Source organism: Mugil cephalus, chromosome 2, assembly GCF_022458985.1.
Source record: "Mugil cephalus isolate CIBA_MC_2020 chromosome 2, CIBA_Mcephalus_1.1, whole genome shotgun sequence".
NCBI classification, from domain to species: Eukaryota; Metazoa; Chordata; class Actinopteri; order Mugiliformes; family Mugilidae; genus Mugil; species Mugil cephalus.
This window is the reverse complement of record NC_061771.1, coordinates 949830-966355: the sequence shown is the minus strand read 5'-3', so window position 1 is coordinate 966355 and position 16526 is coordinate 949830. Positions and strand designations below refer to the sequence as shown.

The following is a 16526-nucleotide window of genomic DNA, read 5'->3' as shown; positions in this document are numbered from 1 at the left end:
TACATTTGTTCATATGAAGCACCAGAGTGGATAAGGACAGACCACAGACTTATTATTCATGAAGAAAAGCCTCCTGAAGGAGGATGTGATCAGATTCACCACACTTCAGCCTTTAAAACTCTTAAGTTCTTGACTATATCTGTCTATATAAATTATAAAACATCTGTAAGATGGTAAGGCAGAGAAACAGATGTGTGTGCTGTCAGTCAACACATTTTTGTTCATAGTATTACAAAACTAAAACCCATTTTTAATTTGCCTTACATACACCTTTTTTAAACCCTTATCTACCTCTTCCACCATTTTTACTGATGTTGTGATCTAGTGTTATTAAGTTATTTACCCACATTTTCTTGAAGTTCATAAAGTGCGCTTTACAGAAGCAAGATGTTTAAGAAGCAAGATTTATCAAAGACATCTTACACCTGAAATCAGATGACTTGTTGGAACAAGTAAGTTGGAGTCAGGCGGCTTATTTCGAGCTGAGGGGACAAAAACAATTGTAGGTCGACTATACATAAAAAAAGACAAATTATAGTAAGTGTCTATGATATGAATGGTTTTCAGACTTTCATAAATATATGTAGATGTTATGTCATATTAATCTTTTTATCAACAAGAAAAGCTTGTGTAGTGTTTAGACATAACCAGCCACCATAACAGGTGTCTTGCGTGCTGGTATCTTTCTAGCATGGCATATACAGTAGCCTACGTCCCTACTGTCTGGAGGTGCGTGAATGCGGAATGAAGTGTTCTTGGCCACATCTACGCGCATAATCTCGATGCAGCCCGAGAGACAACACCCGCGACAAAAACAAAAAACAAACAAACAAAAACACCGGCACCTGCAGCTACTCATTAATCTATGAAGTCATGGTAACAATGGAAAGTGTGACAGATTTAGCAAGAATGTTTTTCTTTTAGCAAAAGAACAGGATATTCTAGCGGACGCTTAACGACAGCCCTACTCAATCTCAACGTATGTATGATTTTATATATATTTCCGATTTTAACTTGATCATTTTCAGTGTCTGCGTTAGTTCAGTGCATTATTACAGCACGGAAACGACAGTAAAGACCTTCAGGCCCTCTGCTGGTTAACTTGCGACATCATATCGGGTGAAAGGTAAACCCCTCTCCCTTTGGTGATTGGCCTAAACTATAGCTCCACGTGTCAGATGTCAGTCCATCCAATAGCAGCTTTAGTTTGCATCAGGTGGTGTCCAAAGTACGGAAGTAGCTGGGACCACAAAAAAAGAAAATAAAAATAGGGACACGTTTATGTTTTATTTACAGGTTCGGTTTGAGGTATTCATCGGTAGAGGTGCTCTCCAAGATGATGCAAGCTTTGAAAGGCGTCAGACACATATCATCCACTGCAATGAAGCAAGCAGGTATAGTGGGCCTACTCGTGTGGGAAAAGTACTTAATAGTGAGCAAAGTGTTTTAACCAAACCAAAACAAAACCTAAGAGGACAGTGGACCGTAATGTATTATATTGGAGATTCTGTCAATTAATTTTAATTCAAACCTTTCGTTTCTCATGTTATTAATCTCTTTCAAACTCAACAAAGACTGCAGTCTGCATAGAAAACAGTATTTAAATTTGGAAGTAAACATAAAGAAGAAATAAATATATATATACATTTTTCAGCATTAATCTTTCATGTGTTGTCGTTAAATGGTTAGAGCCTGTGAAGATTCTGGAAATAACGTTGCCTTTAGAGCAGCTGTAAACTTACACAAGGCTGTATGTTATTTTAAAACATAACGTTCGTTTCAATCTCTTAAATCAGCAACAATAATAAGGACTAAGAAGAGAGCACTTTGTTGTTGGGAGGATTTGATAAAGATGCAGCAAACTTTTATTCACACGTATACTGTATGTTGTTGTGTATGTTATTAAAAGGGAAACATGAGGCATGGCATTCACATGAAATGCAAGGGAAGTATTCCTGAAATATATACTTCATTAATAAATAATAAACAAAGTACTAAAGAACTTTCTGAAGCAATACATTTCTTTTTTAAAAAAAAGTCTTAGTGAATACATTTTTGATTTGGGCTGTTAACAGAAGTCATCTCAGAACTTGTGGTCAGATTTTTTATCACAATGTTCTCTCAACTAATAGCATTTTACAGATTGTAAACATAAAAAATATTTTTTAGTATTTGAGAACTTTGGCAGAGAGTGTGTGACAAACAAAAGGAAGTTGCCAGATTTCCTAGCTATGTCTTGCTTAATGCTTAAAAATATAAACCTCATATGCAGAAAAAGCAGCTCTAGTTTGAAAGGATGTGGTTTTACTTCACAACAGCTGGGTTGGTTTTGATTATTCAAGTCAATTTGCTGATTAGTTGTCATGTTTGTTATTAATTCTGATAAAACAATTCTTAAAAGTACATATGATAGATACTAATAATCCCAGGAGACTGCGTCTATAGAGGGTGTAGAAGCTATAATAAATATATGTTTGAAGGTTATCTGCATAAGGTATAATTAAAGGGTCTGGCTATAAATTGGAACCTACCCTTACCAGGTCAGGTGTTCCATCTGAAGGGTTGTGCAATCATATGTAATTTATTGTTCGCGTTACATTGATCCACATTTTGGTGGGAAATAAATGGAGTGAGTCATCAAAGCAAAGTTTTGACTATGTTGTATTCGTGGAAGGATCAGTGGGTCAATTAGAGTTTATGCATGGTAACACTTCAGTGGTTCAAAGCACAACTGACTAAATGACTAAACAAGTGTGTGTTGTGTCCAGTTTCAGAGCTCTCTGTTAAGGTCCCATGGGGAGAGATCAGAGGTAAAGTCTGGGGTCCTGAACACGGCCATCCTGTGCTCTGCCTGCATGGCTGGGCTGACAACTGTGGGACATTCAACACCCTTATTCCTCTTCTACCTAAAGGTAAATGTGAACTGGACAACTATCTAACTTTAAAATATGAGTGGCACAGTGGTGTAGAGGTTAGCATTGATTCCTCACAGCAAGAAGGTTCTGGGTTTGAAACCAGCTTGGGGTCCTCCCACTGTCCAAAGTCATGCTTATCATCCTCACTATTTTCAAAAGCATCTGTTTAGTATACAAGATCATACACGGTTCTGCTTCTCCTCCACTATCTGGTTTCATAATTTTTATTCTACGACTATAGAACCACCACAGGTGCAGCAAAAAGAGACTCCACAAAACTTCCTTTTCTCCTACATGCATGTTCTGTCATTATGATATTACTACTGCTGCTTTAGAATGTTTAATCACTTGTTGAAACTAAACCTCTCTCCTTGTCGTTCCAATCAGATTACCAGTATGTGGCTGTGGACCTGCCAGGTCATGGTCGCTCCTCACATCGTCCTCCTGGAGTTCCTTACACGTTTCCTTTATACGTGATGGATGTATGCAGAGTTGTTGATGGTGTGTAAGTTGCAGGATGTTGCAGGACGTGTTTGTGAGCAGTAAGACAGAACTGACCTTACGTGCAAAATATCTTTATATATTAACATACTGTGGTATCAAACTTTATTTATTTATATAGCACTTTAGCATATAGCACCCCCCCACCCCATGAGGAAACACTGGAGGACTAAAAGACTAAAGCAATAAAACAATAAAATATGGTAAGACATTGAAACAAGTAGATACAAAATAGATTAAAAAAAAGATAGATAAAATAAATAAATAAAGTAATAAAATAGCAAATAAAAAGTTGAAACACTCTTTACCAATAAAAGCTCATAAAAGTAATTAAATTAACCATGTAAAAGTAAGCCACATAAAACACAAATAACATAATTACAAATCCAATGTGATGTGAATGTGAATCCAATGTGAATAGAGTTAATAGGAATTAAAATCATGAAAAAGCCTGATTGAAAAGGTGAGTCTTGAGCCACTTTTTAAAAGTATCAACAGTCTCTGCGGCCCTGAGGTTCTCCGGCAGGCTGTTCCACAGTCGGGGGCCATAATAATTGAATGCCACCTCCCCGTGTGTCCTAGATCTGACTTGTGGTATTGTTAAAAGGCCGTTGCCAGAGGACCTCAGGGTTCGTGAGGGTTGATATAGTAAAAGTAAGTCAGACAAATAAGAAGGCCCAAGACCGTTAAGACATTCAAAAACTACTAAAAAAAAATTAAAATCAATCCTGAAACACACGGGGAGCCAATGCAGCGATTTTAAAACTCTACTGTTAAAACTATCATTTTAACAGTGATTAACGGTGATGCAAGTTCAGCACAAACACCTACTACACTAATACAGTCATGGAATAGTTCATTTGATTATTAATTAGTGAGCATGAAGAGACTAAAAAGATGAAAATAATAAAATAAGTAAAATTCCGTTAAAAGTCAGACTAAAAAATGTGAAATGATAACATACATAACATTCAATACATAACCAGACTAAAAGTTAAATCAAATTCACCTTAAAGCAAGACTGAAACGGTAAGTCTTTGCCTGTTTTCGTCAGGTCCTCAGGAAGACTGTTGCACAAACAGGGCCTCACCATATACTTAGGTTGAAACGTTTGGTTAAAATCAATTCTGAAGCAGACAGGTAGTCAGTGCAAAGGCTTTAAAATTGGTGTAATGTGTCTGCGCTCTCTTTCTGGTGCTTGTCAGAACTCATGCAGCTGAGTTCTGAAAAAGCTGCAGTTGAGCAATGCTTTTCTTAGAGAGACCAGAAAGAAAAGCGTTACAATAATAAATTTTAAAGGTGATAAAAGCATAGATTAGTGTCTCAGTCTGGGCTTGAGATAAAAATGGCTGCACTCTTGAGATGATAAAAGAAAGCCACTCTATAATTAAAATTTCGTTTTGAATCTAAAATAACACCAAGGTTTTGTACCTGCTCTGATGTGTTAACGGACAGGGCTTCGAGTTTTAGATTAACTTTTCCTCTGTATGCTTCAGGCCCAACGACAAGTACCTCTGTCTTGTCCAAAAGGCGTTGAATAAAGGCACCTGGACTTGTAGAATTTCTTGAGGAAGTTTTGCCACTCATCCAAGTAGCTTCTTCAGTTCTGATAGACTAGTGGGAAGTCGAGGTTTAAATTGGGAAAACTCTGTGGGTAAACCCACCATAAACTTGCTTGACCAGAAACTGGTACCACTATTTTCATAAATGATTTATGAATTTATAAAAATAGTGGCAACCCTATTTTCAATGCAAAAGGGCATAATTGGCTCATTGTCACCAAGATGGCTATTTAAAGCTTTGTGTCAGCAAAACTGTGTAAATGAATGCTGTGTCTCCTTATGACATCCCCCAATGGCAACATATAAATATTAAAAAGAGTTGGACCTAAGATTGACTTTCGGGGGACACCGCAATTCAATTCATAGCTTTTAGAGGAACATTCGTCTATGCTTATAAAAATTCTCTGCCTGTAATATAAGATTTAAACCAGTTAAAAACAGTACCAGAGAGGCCAATCACGGCATGAAGTCTGTCCAGGAGAATTGTATGGCTGTGTCAAATGCTGCACTTAGGTCAAGCAAAACAAGAACTGAAAGTTTCTTTATATTCATGTTGCGCCTTAGGTCATTTACAACTTTTGGTAATGTCGTCTCTGTACTGTGTTTAGCCCAGAAACTAGATAGATATTTTTCAAAAATATCATAATGCATAATTTTTTCTTCAGCACAAAATATATGAATACAAAGGCTATTCAGACAAACCAAATGTATGTAGTAAATCATAAGTATATCATAACTTATTATTTTAATTTTAAAATAAGTAATGGCAGAGAGACCGGTGATAAAGTCCAGTGTAAACATAATATGAACCAATATATAAAAAATAAAACTTAAATAAATATGTTGATATTGATTCCAAAGCTTGTGCATCTTTTTTTTTCTTGATTTTTTTTTTTATTGGATGAGAAGGGCTCAAATACATTCCTCACTATGAAACATTTGTCCTCTTCCAAAAAAAGAAAAAAATAGAATAATAGATAAATAAATAAATGGGGGAAAAAAATAATTAATACTGTTTGATCATGTGCCATAACTACAGCTTTAATTTCATTTTATAATCTTCAGCATGTGTTACTTCAAAATATATTCATCTCTGCAGGATGTTAAACATTTAACATTAACCAAATAAAACAGACAAAAAAAAAAAAAAAGAACTTAATTATGATGTTTGGTCAGACACAATAGCCATTGCTTTTCCAAATACACTTTGCATATATTACCCAGCCCCAACCCTCAACATTTTCTTGTGCCCCCTCCTCCCATCTCACCCTCCAACATCGCTATCCAACCCCACCCTATACATTCCCATACACATCCACACATATCCATACCACACAATTTCGTGAATAATCCAAATAGATAAGCAAAATAAAAAAAAAAAACACCCTGGCTGAATACAGCCGCAGGCAACGGCTCCTGTCACTGAGCTGTAGGACAGAGCGCTTCAGTAGGTCATTTATCACCACAGCCATCACAATACAAAACGGTTATTGGTAATTGTCTGTTGAGCATCTGCATCTACATACAAGACACTTTATAGACACTGAGACAAACACTGAGACACTTTGGATCCGGACTGAGACACTTTAAAATGTCTATATATCTCATGTCTGTGATTGTAGAGTGGACTGTATATTTTCAGAATATTTTTTTTGTAACTTTACTACCTCATTCTAACACTATTTTTAAGAATATTTTATTTTTATTTTAGTCTATTTGTTTTCCTTGACTCGTATTCCTATGTCTATGTCTGGTCACATTTATGTTCTCTGTTATCTTGAGACTCTTGGACAAAACAATTGCCCTGCGGGGATCAATAAAGTGATCTTGAATCTTGAATCTTGAATCTTCTTTTAACTAAATATACTCTGCCATGAACCTGGTTGATGATGTGTGAAATTACTCCCACAGCTCTGCAGTGGAGCAAATTCTCCATCATAGGCCACAGCATGGGTGAGTGCAGCTATATAATAGAATTAGAGCTTTAAAGCATTTGTGGTATGTGTTATTTATACATCTGCTTTCTCTTTTCATTTCAGGGGGAAACATTGCTGGAATAGTAAGTGACTTATTATATGACTATAATTCATGTATAATTTATGTTACTGTGTTGTATCACTTTCCTTTTTCCATACATTGTTTTTCCATAGTTTGGTGCTCTTTATCCCGAGATGGTGGATGCCATCGTTCTGCTGGACTCCTTCGGATTTTTACCTTCAAGCATGGTATGTCTTCTTTTTTTTCACTTGCAACAAGTTTCAGCAGCCACATCCTCTGAGTTGTCCTGCAACATCACTTCAAGTGAAATTCTCATCTGAACGCTCCACAAAGAAATAGAATCTGTTCTGGTGGATGTAGTTCGAGTTCTCTTCTATCCTCTTGGTTTACACTTGAACACTTTAAATAACTCATAACACACCTCATAATTTGTAAATTGGATAAAATCTAGGTTCTTGTACTGTGGCTCAATAGATGGAGTGGGTTGTCCACGAACCAGAGGGTTAGCGGTTTGATTTTCAAAGTGTGCTTGAGCAAGACACCAGTTATATGTGCTTGTGTGAGCGAATGGATAGATGTGTCCGTGACTGTAAAGTGCTTTGAGTACCAATAGGTACAAAGGTCCTTCATAAAAACAAGGCTATTTACCATTTATTGCATAAAGTCTCCATAATACACTGCTCAAAAAACTCTAAGGAAAACATACCAGACTTATGTCCCAGAGTTCCATTGGATTTAGGTGAGGCAAATGTTGAGGCCAGTCAGTGGAATTCCTTCGATCCCTCCATGAACTGCCTACATACTCTCTCTACACGAGGCTGGACATTGTTGTGCACCTGGAGGAAACCCAAGTTCCACTAGGTACCAGTTCTGCCACAATAACAAATAAATGTATAAATCAATAAATACCTACAGATATATGCCAAAAATAATTAAATAAATGAATAAATAACTAAATATATGCCAAAATAGTTAAATAAATAGCTAAATATGCCATAAATGTTATTTAATTATCCATTTATCGATTTATTTATTTATTGATGCATGCACTTCAGCATGCACAGCGAAATGTAATGGAGTTGAGGGGTCTGTCCACACTGGCTGAACTTTTTGCCTATTGATTGATCGATGAGTGCACAGATCAACGGCACATGCCTTGCTTTTCACAGCCAGGTAGTTTGAATTCAAATGGCACAGCAATGGCAGGTAAGAGCTGAGACACTTAGCTGATGTGGCAGAAAGTAACACTGTCGGTTAGCACTATTTTAGTTTTTGCAGTGGACCCTGTTTGATAGCTTGTTGCATTTAGCGTCGTACACCAGCACAACCATTGACCCTCAGATAGGAGGAAGTGGTACATCGCTTGACCGTGTCTGTCTGCCACACCGCCAGGCGCCCAGTATCTGAGGTTCAACTCTTGTGTTGGTGTACAACGCTAAGCTCCTCAGCCTCCTGGTTTGAAGTGGCCCCCATAGGCTCCCATAGACATAATGAAGAGTAGCTGCGTTGACTGCTACCACCTGTAGGAGACATATATACCTATATATCTATATATATATATATATATATATATATATATATATGTCTAAATGTCTATTGAGCTGATGAGCCGTGTGGCTGCCATCTTGGAATGGAGATCAGCTCCATTCACTCACCTGTTTGAGAGGAATTAATGTGACCATAACTCACAGGATTCTCAAACAATTTTCCTGTGGTTTGCTGCAAACATCAGATATGTGACTATTACACAGGATAATTAGTTATGTTATGTTGAGAAAGAGTACTTTCATACTTCATACTTTCACATACTTTCACTTGCACGCAGACAGTAGGCTTAACAGTAGTAGAATATTTTGAGTCTGTGTCCAGGTACATGATGTTTGTAGTGTATCACATTACGCAAGCACACACATACAAAGATACAGTTCTATTCAGCTCTTAATTAAAAACCGAAGAAATTATATCTGATTCTATGAATATAATTGTATAAATTTTATTTCTAACCAGCATGGTCCATATAAACACAGATAGAGTAATCACTATCTTTATCTCTCTCTCTCTCTCTCTCTCTCTTTGTCACAGTAGCTTCGTTGCACATAAAAGTAAACACTCTTACACAAAGATACACAAAGATGATGTGGTTGTGGTTGTTTGGCCCGTTACGTAGTGTCAGCGTAGTGTCAGTTAACCTTGGCCAATGTCCCAGAAATAGATGATTTTCAGTAGTTTCACACAATTTTAACAGTTTCCACAAAATGAATATGATTGGTTGACTACAGGTGGGGAGGAGTCGTGGTTTAGACTTAACTCCCATCGTTGGTGGACGGGTCGGTCCTGACCCCTGGCCTAGCAAAAAGTCCAGAAAAAACAAAATGATAACAGCACAAAAAGATAAAAACGATGTCAACCATGTTGACTGGTTCAAGGCACAGAAAAACAAGAACAAGTCACACAAAAAACAACCAATATCACAATAAGACCCAAAAAAAGGTTTACATCATGGAGCTACTGGCGACATGCAGCCATTCTTTCGGACGCATTTTTTAAAAAAAGGTATACACAGATTTTTGAAATATGTAAATACATCTGTAACATATCTTTAAGTTATTCACATAATATACAATATATACACACAAATACAATAATACATATACACTCACTTGCCACTTTATTAGCTACACCTGTTCAATTGCTTGTTAACATAAAAAGCTAATCAGCCAATCACATGGCTACAAATCAATGCATTTAGGCATGTAGAGGAGATCGAGACAACTTGCTGAAGTTCAGACTGAGCATCAGAATGGGGAAGAAAGGGGATTTAAGTGACTTTGAACGTGGTATGGTTGTTGGTGGCAGACGGGCTGGTCTGAGTATTTCAGAAACTGTTGATCTACTGGGATTATCATGCACAACCATCTCTAGGATTTACAGAGAATGGTTTGAAAAAGAGAAAATATCCAGTGAGAGGCAGTTGTGTGGATGAAAATGTTTTGTTGATTTGAGAGGTCAGAGGAGAATGGGCAGACTGGTTTGAGATGATACAAAGGCAACAGTAACTCAAATAACCACTGATTACAACCAAGGAATGTAGAATACCATCTCTGAACGCACAACAGGTCAAACCTTGAAGAAGATGGGCTACAGCAGCAGAAGACCACACCAGGTGCCACTCCTGTCAGCTAAGAACAGGAAACTGAGACTACAGGTAACACAGGCTCACCATAACTGGACAATAGAAGATTGGATAATGTGGCCTGGCCTGACGAGTCTCAATTTCAGCTTCGACATTCAGACAGCGGGGTCGGAATTTGGTGTAAACAAAACATGAAAGCATGGATCCATCCTGCCTTGTATCAACGGTTCAGGCTGGTGGTGGTGGTGAAATGGTGTGGGGGATATTTTCTTGGCACACTTTGGGCCCCTTAGTACAAACTGAGCATGGTTTAAATGCCACAGTCTACCTGAGTATTGTTGCTGACCATGTCCATCCCTTTATGACCACAGTGGACCATCTTCTGACGGCTACTTCCAGCAGAATAATGCACTACATCACAAAGCTCATATCATCTCAAAGTGGTTTCTGGAACATGACAATGAGTTCACTGTACTCCAATGGCCTCCACAGTCACCAGATCTCAATCCAATAGAACAATAGGATGTGGTAGAATGGGAGATGAGCATCATAGCATCATGTCAATATGGACCAAAATCTCCATGTTTCCAACACCTTGTTGAAAGTATGCCACGAAGAATTAAGACAGTTCTGAAGGCTAAAAGGGGTCCAACCTTTTATTAACAGGTGTACCTAATAAAGTGGCCGGTGAGTGTATATACATACAATGTTATCTGTACAGTCTATCATTCTTATTTTATCTTATCTAATCAGTCTATTTATTTAATGTAACCTAATAATCTATCTTATCTTATCTAACCTATCTTATCTATTCCTTGATGAAAGGGTTTGAGCTAAACCCATTGAAAGAGGACAGTTTGAATAGCATATTTCTTGTACTGCCACTCTGTAATGTAAGAGAGCTGAGTTTGGTGATATGGTGAAGGCTTATTTTAAGGAACACAGACACATCAGTGACACCAACTTTGAATAATGGTTATCACAACCATCAATCCAGTCACAAGCAGTGGCTGAAATGTTGTCAAATGGCTGAGGATATGTCCACTGCAGACAGGGACACGGTGGCATCCTGCACCTCCAGGTTGACTGACAGCAATCCATCAGACGGTGGAAGATGCACTGGAACTGGTGTACAGATGGATTGTTGTTCCATCCCCTTTGTAGGGAAAACACATACAAGACATACAGTACATAACATAATTATGAAATATATTTTAAGAATTCATTGTAATTAGAAAAGCATGAATCTTACCTGAGGGTCTGGTTAAATTCAACATAAGCTCCAAGTGATCTTGGCTGAACCTGTCTCATATAGCATATTTACATATAAAGCATATTTATTCTGAACCAACAAAAAACATAATGTTATTGTATATGAAAGTAGGTGGAGTGGGTGTGACATGAGCAATATTTTACTAGAGAACGATACAATTGTTCTGTCTGCGCCACCCTGTGTAAAATACTCTTGTCAGTGTTATACCAGTCACACTAGGCTTATTTCTACAACAACATTGATAATGTCAGTTGTAATCTACATCTGTGTTATAGATACATGATTTATAAAGTTTCATAGATTTAACTTAGATTTAACATAGTCTAACTTTTATAACTAGCTAATTTGGCTCTAATTACCTAGTCATGATTGAACAGATTATTATAGATACAATACAATAGATATAATAGAGATAAATACAATAGCGATAAAAAATACAGATGTTCAATCTTACTTGTGAAAAGTAACTCCTAGTGACCAGTTTTTTACGGTCCGCTGATTTTACAGGAGAGGCTGCACAGTGCTCTGGTCCAGTGCTTCAGTGCCGTAGTAGCTGCAGCTGGAGGCTGAGTTTAGACCAGTCCAAGATGACAGCGATGTTTCAATGCACTGTCTACTCTGTATTGTGTCCATGAATGCGGTCTCTGCTCTTTATTATGTCCATGAGTGTAATGTCCATGAATCATCTACTCTTTATTACCAGTATGTCTATATTAGCTCCTGCTGGCCGTTGCTGCCCCATTTCAATTCAAACTACCTGACTGGCTGTGAAAAGCAAGACGTGCAATCAATCCATGCACTTGCCGGTCAACCAATTGGCGAAATGTTCAGCCAGTGTGGACAGCCCCCTCATCTGCATTACATTACGTTGTGCATGCTGAAGTGTATGCATCAATAAATAAATAAATGGATAAGTAAATCAATAAATAACATTTATGGAATATTCAGGTATTTATTTATTTAATTGTTTCTGGTATATATCTGTAGGAATTTATTTATATTTTTAATTTTTTTTATTGTGGCAAATTGGTCCTCCATAGGTGTGGTCTGACAGTGGGACCAATGATTTAATCCCGATACCTAATCGCAGTCAGGATGCCATTGTTTAGCCTGTAGAGGTCTAACTGTCCCTCCATGGATATGCATCTCCAAACCATCACTAACTCACCACTATACCAGTTGGTTGCTTGTTGAATGAAATTACAGGCAACTTAACCTTCTGTTTGGTGATATTTTCTTTGTCATTTCTTACAGAAGGAAATGTCCACAGTGATCAGACAAGGGTTTGATGAATTGATTCAGTTTGAAAAGAAGGAACAGAAGACAATAGTTTACACTTACGAGAAGGCATTAGAAAGGTAAAACACCTTTCTATTTCAGCTGTTTGGAAAAACCTACTGAAATTCACTCATCTGTAACTTTGTACTTTTAGGCTGTTGGATGCAAATCAGACTCTATCTGAAGAGTCTGCAAAAATCCTTCTCGAGCGAGGTGTCATTGAGGTTGAAGGAGGTACGTACTTACACTTCCTCTTCTCTGCTTATATGTCTGCTATATATGTTTTCAGTGTAAAAATGTCTTTTTACTTTAATGCTAGGGTTTTATCTATTTCAGTCTTCTCCTGAATCACTTCCATCCCTTTATAATCAAGCTAAGAAGAAATCACTGTGACTTCATCATTCTAATATTTAAAACAGAATTTACTCAGTTTTGAAATACTCTTACCTTACATTTAAGTGTCTCCATTGTGTAGCTGTGCAAACCGATTTTTTAACACCTTCATAACTAGATCTCAGTTAATTGGTTATGTAGTTTACGTAGCCATACATTTTAAGGGAAACTTCAGAATTGAAATGTTGAATATGTTTTAAACTAGTTTTGTATTCTTCATTTATTTGTTAGAGGCTGCTGCCATTACTGTACATAGACACAAATATTACAAAATACTAATAGAAAATTACTATTATGTATTTCTGTAAGCAAAATTAGCTCTTCCTATAAACACACATACAGTACATCACACATACTACCACTACTGAAATTTTCAGTAGAGTTTTTCTGTATTTCCCTTTAAATATGAACATGTCAATAAAAACATTTTCTTTTGCAGGAGTGATTTTCTCCCGAGACCTGCGCATTAAACTTGTATGTTACTGCTGCACTGCATTATTTTTCCCTAACCTGACATGTGAAACTACTGAAACATGTGTTCGTTCGTATGTGTATGTTTTCAGAAAAACATAGGACGCATCAGTTTGGAGCAGAGTCTAGATATGCAGTCAAGGATAAAAGCCTCTGTTCTTGTCCTTCTGTAAGATATTCTCCTTGTAGACCTGACTAATACTACAACACAGTGCACCAGACTAAATATACCTGCTATCCTTTTTCTTCACAGAGCAGACGATGGCTTAGAGAAAATGTTTGACCAGCCGGAGTTAAATAACTATAAATCTGCAATTTTTCAGGCCTACAGGGACAGAAATGTGAGTGAACATTTTCAGTCTGTTTGTGTAAAACAGGTATGCCCACATCTCTGTGTTTATTTTTAGCCATTGAACCTGTCTGTAATTGTGCCTTGCAGACAGACAAAGAACCAGCTGCAGCAATGCACCAGTAACAATATAGCATGAGTGTGATCTCTCATGCATTTTTATAGCTGCAAACCTCAACAGTGACCTACATACTACTGGAACTTACTGGAACCTTATCAAGTACTGCTGATGAGAGAGCAGAGGATGTGCATCAGCTAAAACTCTCCCATGAGCTATTCCTTTTATGAAGTGATTTTGTTTGTACACCAAAACAAGAACGTATCAGAACCCTAAATGATATTTAAAAGCTGTGATAAATATTTTCTTATACCACTGTATGAAATGCATCAGTTTCACCAGCAGCTTTTTTCTTCAGAAAAGCTCTAAAGGCCCACAGTGTGCCTTTAGAGAAATTTTGAAAATTGACATCAGTACAGAGTAACTGAGGAAAATAGTACAGCTAGTACTTCCTAAAGAGGCAGATATTATCAACAGCCATTGCTAGAAATTTGCACAGAGCTGTTACAGTAGTAATAGTAATAGTATAATTAGTTACACTTTAAATGAACAATCTTGTCACCAAATCTGTTCGTATGCCAGTGTATTTCTGCAACTGCTGGAAAGTTAGTAATTTTAGGTTGAAGTGCTTTGACTATACTTGACTCATTATCTGTGTCCCCATCTTTCAGCACACCTTGGTGAAAGTTCAAGGCAGTCATCACGTCCATCTGAATAATCCCGAAGCCGTTGCTCCACTTGTGTCGGACTTCCTCCAGACCAAAGTGCTCTCACACTCAAGCACACTGACGAATAATCTGACTACTAAACTATAGTCAACCCACAGGCATCACTCATTCCTCGAGTCGTATCACCCTAATGGTTTAACAAGTCATTATATTAGTCTTGGTTTTTATACTGTAATGATTAATCTCACCTTGGTACTAGGTAACTCCTGAGTCTGTTGTGGCCCAAAAAACCATGCAAATTCTACACTTCTAAGTTAAACATGACAGTTTCACAAGTCCAGAAACAATAACAGCCCTTTGTATGTACATTATCTCCTCAGCTGTACTGTTAGCTTGGTGTTTTAATATAACATTTAGGCTGTTTGGATAATAGAATCTTCTTTGTTTACCTCTCTGTTTATCCGGATAGAGACCGTTTGACTGATCTCACTGAGTTTTTATTGCTTGATAAGAAAATTAATTAATTGTGTTAAAAGGCATCCATATATGAGGTGAGTTCAAATGATTTTTATTCAGTTTTATTCTTAAACCAGAAGAGTCTGCAGTGCTCAGTCAAACTTTATGTAACACTTTTCATACATAAAAGATGCAACACAAAGTCCTTTACATTAAAAAAAAAAAAAAAAAAAAGAGCATTGCACTACGATAAAGAAAGAGTTCTTAAAAAGTGCCGAATTTCAAACATAGGAACCTGTAGAACAACCATCAGGATCAGTTACATGACCTCGTACCCACCTCATGCCTGGTACACACACATATACTAACATATTTGTTGTTTTCAGTAACGTAATGGTTTAAACCTGTGGCGGAAATTTTATATTTGCTCATTATATTACTTATCATATTCAAATGGTTTCACATTATATTATATGGTGATTTGTCTCTCAACATTTGTTCTGAAACAAATGTACAGATACAGCAGATAAAATAAGTTAGAACACATCACAATTTTTCATAGTAAACATATTTCTAAAGGTGCTATTGACATGAAATTTTCACCAGGTGTTGGTAACAACCCAAGTAATCCATACATAGAAAGAAACTAAAACAAATAAGTTCAGAAATTAAGTTATGTGTAATAATTTGAAATGACACAGGGAAAAGTATTGAACACGCTTACTGATATTCATTTAATACTTTGTACAAAAGCCTTTGTTGGTAATGACAGCTTTAAGACACCTCCTGTATGGAGAAACTAGTCGTATGCATTGCTCAGGTGGGATTTTGGCCCATTCTTCCACACAAACAGTCTTTAAATCTTGAAGGTTCTGTGGGCCTCTTCTATGAACTCTGATTTTTAGTTCTTTCCATAGATTTTCAATTGGATTCAAGTCAGGTGATTGGCTGGGCCATTCTAGCAGCTTTATTTTCTTTCTCTGAAGCCAGTTGAGAGTTTCCTTGGCTCTGTGTTTGGGATCATTGTTTTGCTGAAATGTCCACCCTTGTTTTATCTTCATCACTCTGGTAGATGGCAGCAGATTTTTCTCAAGAATGTCTCGGTACATTTTTCTATTCATCCTCCCTTCAGTTATATGAAATCTGCCAGTACCATATTCAGAAAAACAGCTCCACACCATGATGTTCCCACCTCCAAACTTCACTGTAGGTAAAGTGTTTTGGGGGTGATGTGCAGTGCATTTTGTCGTCCAAACATGGTATGTGCTATGGCATCCAAAGAATTCAATTTTGCTCTCATCTGACCAGACTATGTCTCCCAGTATTTTACAGGCTTGTCCAATTGTTGTGCAGAAAACATTAAACAAGCTTCAACATGCTTTTTCTTCAGCAATGGAGTCTTGCATGGTAAGCGTGCATACAGGCCATGGCCGTTGAGTGCATTGCTCATTGTTTTCTTTGAAACAATTGT

General features: G+C 37.1%; 1 protein-coding gene across 1 annotated transcript; it reads left to right on the top strand.

Moving 5' to 3' along the window:
- Positions 1 to 1212: 1212 nt before the first annotated feature.
- serhl (serine hydrolase like) lies at positions 1213 to 15716 on the top strand. Its single transcript, XM_047579673.1, has 12 exons — positions 1213 to 1394; positions 2769 to 2912; positions 3303 to 3416; positions 6890 to 6931; positions 7018 to 7037; positions 7129 to 7203; positions 12637 to 12740; positions 12815 to 12894; positions 13493 to 13527; positions 13617 to 13693; positions 13778 to 13865; positions 14603 to 15716. The coding sequence occupies exons 1-12, from the start codon at positions 1337 to 1339 to the stop codon at positions 14744 to 14746; spliced, it is 981 nt and encodes a 326-aa protein (XP_047435629.1). The 5' UTR covers positions 1213 to 1336; the 3' UTR covers positions 14747 to 15716.
- The last annotated feature ends 810 nt before the right edge of the window (positions 15717 to 16526 follow it).